Here is a 6,375-nt window from a genome sequence, read left to right as displayed (position 1 = left end):
TGACTATTTTTCCCTCGGACAATTTTTTTANATTTTTTCGACGTGTGCTCTTCCGATCTAAAATTTTAAATAAATTTTTTTGAACCAAAAATCGAAAAATCTGAAAAATAAATACGACTATTTTTCCCTCGGACAATTTTTTATATTTTTCGATTTCTGCAATAAAAATTTAAAAAAAATTTTTTTGAACCAAAAATCGAAAAATTTGAAAAATAAATACGACTATTTTTCCCTCGGACAATTTTTTATATTTTTTGATTTCTGCAATAAAAATTTAAAAAATTTTTTTAACAAAATCGAAAATCTGAAAAATAATACATTTTTCCCTCGGACAATTTTTTATATTTTTCGATTTCTGCAATAAAAATTTTCATAAAGTTTCTCATGTCAGAAATCGGAGAATGACCTTAAAAATCACATGATATAAAAAATGGTGGTAAAGAGTAGTGTGGTAAGTGATGGGGATGAGTGGTGGGAGTGGCGGTGGCGGTGGGTGGTGATGGGTAGTTGTGGTGGGTGGTGGTGATGGGTGGCGGTCCTGGGGGGTGGTGGTGGATGATGGATCAAAAAGAATTTGTATCTAAAAAATTAAATAATATAAAAAATATTCAAAAAAAAATTTTTGTTTAAAAATTAACTGATATAAAAAATTTTCATAAAAAAAATTTTTATCTTAAAAATCAAATGCCATGTTATCTGCATTGCAGCTTTTTTCTTTCAATGTTTAAAAATTCATATCTTCCAGAAAAATAAATATATCGATTTCTTTCTGGGCTTATCTTAAAGATGAATTATGTGGCTATTTTCTAAAAAATCGTGATTTTAATTAAAAATGGCCGAATTAATATGGCCGATTAAAACGTTATTTTATTGAAAATTGTTAAAATTTGTTTAATTAAAATATAGTTTGGTATAAATGTTATTGGACGATGTATGCACTAGTACGCATAAAAAGAAGAGTGACGCGATTTTAAATTTTTTCGTTACTGGATTTAAGCGGCCGGTAATCTTTGCTGGATTAAAAGAATTCACGTATTCGTGCAAAAATATTGCGACGTTCCAGCTCGCTCAACGTTCAAGATTATAATTTTCGTTTAGTCGCGTTGATCTATCGATCGCACTGTAATGGAAATGGGAACGCATGGCGACGAAAAAACACAGTTCAAACTTTTTCTATCGGCTCTTGCATTAGCGTACCACGTTCAGTTCTATTTTTCTTTTTTTTTCACCGCTGAGAGAGAGAGAGAGAGAGAGAGAGAGAGAGAGAGAAAAGATTCCAGCTCGATAATGCTGAATTTATTGAATTTAGAGTTGGTCGAGGTACGACGGGTACTTTTTTTTTATTTAGTAATAATTTGCACTTGGTAAATTGTGCGGATCATATTTCGCAAATTATGAAATCGCTTAGAAATTGGGAAATTCTATTAATTAAACACGTAATGATATCATCTCAACTCCACAAAGATAACAAGATTAAAGGAGGGAAGCACCGGATTTCCTGCGTTTGAAACAGTGCTACCGACGAACTTTGGGATTTAAGTCAGCGAATAATCTTATTAGTGAAGATGCCGAAACTTACTTTTCCTATCGGAAGTTGAACTGGCTCGCCAGCTGTTACTAGACCTCTGACTTAACAAAAATGCAACCGATCTGCGCTCGATATTTTTTATTACTTTCGATAAGCTTCGAGATTTTTTAATATTAAAATTTCATTCAGTTTTTATTACGATAGATATTGATTTGAACTATGCACAGATTCAGTATTTCTCATCTCCAAGTAATACATTATTCCTTGACTTTGAAATGAATCGTTAATAAATAACGGATCTTTTAACGACGGATAAGTTTTCTACTGGATTATTCAATCTGGCTGTTTCGTGTTTTCCATGCTTTAAATTTGAAAATAATTGAAGAAGTACATGTAAATAACAAAATATTATAAAGCAGAAGATGCACATTCAAATTTGAACATTATTTAAGCCAGAACTATCACCAGCAGTGCCGAAAAATATCAGTACGACACATTTCCGCCGAGTGTCGTGCTGCCATAAATATTCAAAACTTAAACTGTGTAAAAATAATTAATTGTTGCACTTTTGTCTGGAAACGCTATATAATTATGAAATTAACTTAGGATTAACGGGAACACTTGACAGATGTCGTAATATTTAGCAGGATAGTACTTTAAAGGGAGATGTACCGTGCTGGAACGTGAAGCATCATTTTTTATTTTTATTTTTTTTGTATTAAAAATGAACATTTTTTAATGTTTATCTGGAACAATAGAACTATAATATTATTGTTTTTATAAAATTGATAAAACACTAACTTCACGGACACTAAATCTAACTTCGAAGTATGAGATTATTTGTTTCGCTATTACATTTCTCTTTCAAACTTTTTCTTGAGAGAAATAAAATTGCATAATAATAAATCAGGAAAAGAAAACGAATTATTGCATTTTTCATAGCAAGTATTTTATCTTTTGATTTATAAAAATATGAAAAGAAAAATTTACTGAAGTAACATAATGTCATTTCTCTTGAGATAAAAATTTAGCATAAAGCAATGACAAATTAATTGGTGTAAATATTCCTTTGATCGAAATCCTTTGAAATAAGTTACATTTTATTCTTTGAATGGACGTTTGATTTAACATGTGTAACTCATATATGTTTATTGACTAATTCATTGTATAAAGAATAAAATATTTATCGTACTTCAGTTTTGTAACGTTCGAAAGAATTTACGGTGAGACGAATTGATAAGCTCGATTGACGATTATACACAGTGGGTGCTCTTTGTTCTTGCATGCGGCGTAAGATGCTTTGACGCGCGATGTATCGTGCTCATTGTTTCGTGCGGCGGGGTGTACGTCGTGTACGTTGGATGTTGTTTTGATGCGCGGCATAAGGTGTAACGGCTGCGTAGGTACACAAGGTCGCCGCGCTATCATTTGCATATCGAGACACTCGGAGAGGCAGGCAGCGCTGATAGTCGTTTTATATAGCTATATGAAGTTGGCCCTTCCACTATTGAAAATCCACTAACGACCACCCGATTGGTAGTCGCGTTTGGTAACACATATTTGATAGTCCATTCCCGATGAATGGTAAATCAGAATTGTAAATAACAATACGAAAAAAAGACTAAACGTAAATAAACACCTACCAAACGAATGCTTATAGTTATGATTACTTCGCAGTCTGGAAAGCCGTATTTTGCGAAAGTAGGGGCTAACTTTACGCGCGTATATCTTTTTTTGCGTATTGTTATTTACAACTTTGACTACCATTTATCGGGAATGGATTATCAAATACTATCAAACGACCACCAATCGAGTAATGGTCGTGGATTTTTAGTAGTAAGGTGGCCAATTTCACACAGTTGTTTTATATATCGTTGTATTATCAATCCTTACGCGATCGCAAGTACTCGGATCAAACTTTATTACTCCGTACGCGTTTATACGCAACACGTGAGACTTTTAATGCTAATGAATTGTGTGATTAATAAGCTCTATAACGAGAAATGCTTCGCATATCTACGCGATGGTTCTTTTTCGTAACAGATATTTTTCGTAGCTTATTTAAAGTACGAGTACAAATCGATAATAAGTAACGCTTATCAATTTGTGCGACTAATAAGCTCTTACAATTCGTAACGAGAAAAATTTATCAATTAGAAATTTCAGAAACGTGAATTAACGTAAACGTCGGATGTAAAATTTATAAAATATTAAATTTTTTGGGACGGTAACATATCGTTTGGCGCGTGGTTTTGTATTTGTTTTTTTTATGCGCTGTATGCGCATCGACATTGTTTACGCAAACTCGCCGCACTATCATTTGTATCTCGAAATTGGAGCACGCAGAAAGCAGCGAGAGAGTCGTTCCGCGTGTATCGTTGCGTTTTCACTCTTCTAAACGTGATCACAAGCGCTAGGGTAAAATTTGATCGCATTAAAATACGAATCTTGTACTGTATGCTAATAAATAGAATATATGTTAGAAAAGACAAGTTGTAAAATACATCGTAATACATTTATTAATACGTAATATTTTTTATGTTTCAGAGTGTTCAACATTTCGTATGCGGGAGTGCCTTGAAAAGTATCGCGCGATCGTTATATTTTATTTAATTAGTACACTTGCGATAATAATTAATCGGGTTCGCGAGTGATTATTGTGCGACTGCAAGAGAAAAAATCTGAGAGGAGGAGGAGGCCTAGGAAAGGCATCGAGCGCCGGCGGAGCAACTATAAGGTAATTCATTCTTTATAAATTATATATTTCTTAGAAACTGTATAATTATTTTATCAGAAATCTTTACTTAAAAAAAAATAAGATAAAATAAGAAATTCAATACGTGCAATAATTATTTTTTAAAGTTTATTATTTTGAGAATATTTGTCTGTTAAGAGACATTTTGTTAAGAAATACAGACGTATATTTTATAATTGAACTTTATACGATATAATTTAAATTATCTCAGAGTTTATTATTTACATATCAGTTATAGCAAAGTATTTAATATATTATATAGATTAGATAAAAATAACAAGAGAACAATAATTTAAAGATTTTACTATTTTAATATACATTTATTAATACGTAATATTTTTTGTGTTTCAGAGTGTTCAACATTTCGTATGCGGGAGTGCCTTGAAAAGTATCGCGCGATCGTTATATTTTATTTAATTAGTACACGTGTGATAATAATTAATTCGGATTCGCGAGTGATTATTGTGTAAGTGCAAGGGACAAAATCTGAGAGGAGGAGGAGGCCTGGGAAAGGCATCCAGCGCCGGCGGAGCAACTATAAGGTAATTCATTCTTTATAAATTATATATTTCTTAGAAACTGTATAATTATTTTATCAGAAATCTTTATTTGAAAAAAATAAGATAAAATAAGAAATTCAATACGCGGAATAATTATTTTTTAAAGTTTATTATTTTGAGAATATTTGTATGTTAATAGACATTTCGTTAAGAAACACAGACGTATATTTTATAATCGAACTTTATACGATATAATTTAAATTATCTCAGAGTTTATTATTTACATATCAGTTATAGCAAAGTACTTAATATATTATATAGATTAGATAAAGATAACAAGAGAACAATAATTTAAAGATTTTATTATTTTAATATCCAGCATCTCTGTCATTGTGGTTAAGCGCGGATTATTTACGATAACTATTAAACAATAGTTATTTAACAATATAGCAGGAACTAATGATTGATGAATAATTCGAGGAATATAGAGATATATAATGTCTCATAACGGTTTCGTCAGCTTGCGCAGGATATCGATGCGTGCTTAATTAATTCCCGTGCAGTATAGTTTATGTACATACAATCGCGGTATACAAGAGCGGAATGATGATATCGTGTCGTCGAATAGGAGATACACTAATCCACAAAATGCGCCGCATTGTAATAATGCCCGCTTCGTTGCACTTCCAATTGTGAATAATATAATAATCTGGTAATTATAAAGATTACAGCAAGTATAATTATTGATAAAAAATATGAGAAATCCAAATAGTTATTTATAAATTACTTAATACCTCTTATATATTTGAGTATGCACGAAAAAAATGATATATTAACAACAGTAGTCTAATTGAAAATAATCTTGTTAATTCAATATGTCATGCTCTGATTAATAAAACAAGTATTTGTTTCATTAATGCTACTATTGAATTAACAAGACTATATCCAATTAGATTTCATGTTATTAATACAACATAATTATTTTTTTCATATGTAATTAACTGTATAAGAAACATGCATATATTTAGATTATCATACATTAAAAAATGTATATAAAAAGATCCCAAATGTTTTATTTAAACTAATTTTTTAATCAATTATATTTAATCAATTATATATATACGCAAATGGATAAACAAAATTTATTATTCATTATTTGAGTAATTACTTAATTTTTATCGTTAAGCAAATGTAATAGTTATAATATGGCAATAGCGCAATCCGATGACTCACCGAAAATTCAACCTCCTTCGGGAGATTTAGGTAAAATCTTGCGACGTGAAATTTCAAGAAAAAAGGTAATTGCTCCTGGGCACTCATTATAGTTTTTCTGTCGGTGATATTGAGCTCCTTGCAGAGGGTGATCGAGCCCAGCCAGAAGCCATTGCCGAAGTGAAATTGCGAGGAGTAGCGGCCACTCGCGTCTGACACTGAAAAGAAAAGCCAGACGAAACGGTGAAAATAATTGTCCGTCATCGGGGCGGAACGAGTGAGATAAGCGTGCCGCTTTCGTGTCACTTTTATTGCGCGTTCCTTGCGAGAGACACGAGAGAGAGAGAGAGAGAGAGAGAGAGAGAGAGAGAGAGAGAGAG

The 6,375-nt window shown here is 31.8% G+C and overlaps 1 protein-coding gene across 1 annotated transcript in view; it reads right to left on the bottom strand.

Moving 5' to 3' along the window:
• LOC105450050 (nose resistant to fluoxetine protein 6) overlaps window positions 1–6,375 on the bottom strand; it is a 26,813-nt gene that overhangs the window by 16,157 nt on the left and 4,281 nt on the right. The window contains exon 2 of the mRNA XM_011689653.1: window positions 6,017–6,213. Within this exon, the coding sequence (XP_011687955.1) occupies window positions 6,017–6,213 (197 nt within the window). The remainder of the gene's footprint in view (window positions 1–6,016; window positions 6,214–6,375) is intronic.

The sequence above is a fragment of the Wasmannia auropunctata genome, unplaced genomic scaffold, assembly GCF_000956235.1.
Source record: "Wasmannia auropunctata unplaced genomic scaffold, wasmannia.A_1.0 LD336069.1, whole genome shotgun sequence".
NCBI lineage: Eukaryota > Metazoa > Arthropoda > Insecta > Hymenoptera > Formicidae > Wasmannia > Wasmannia auropunctata.
Note: the sequence above shows the minus strand (reverse complement) of the source record. Positions and strands in the feature narration are given on the sequence as shown.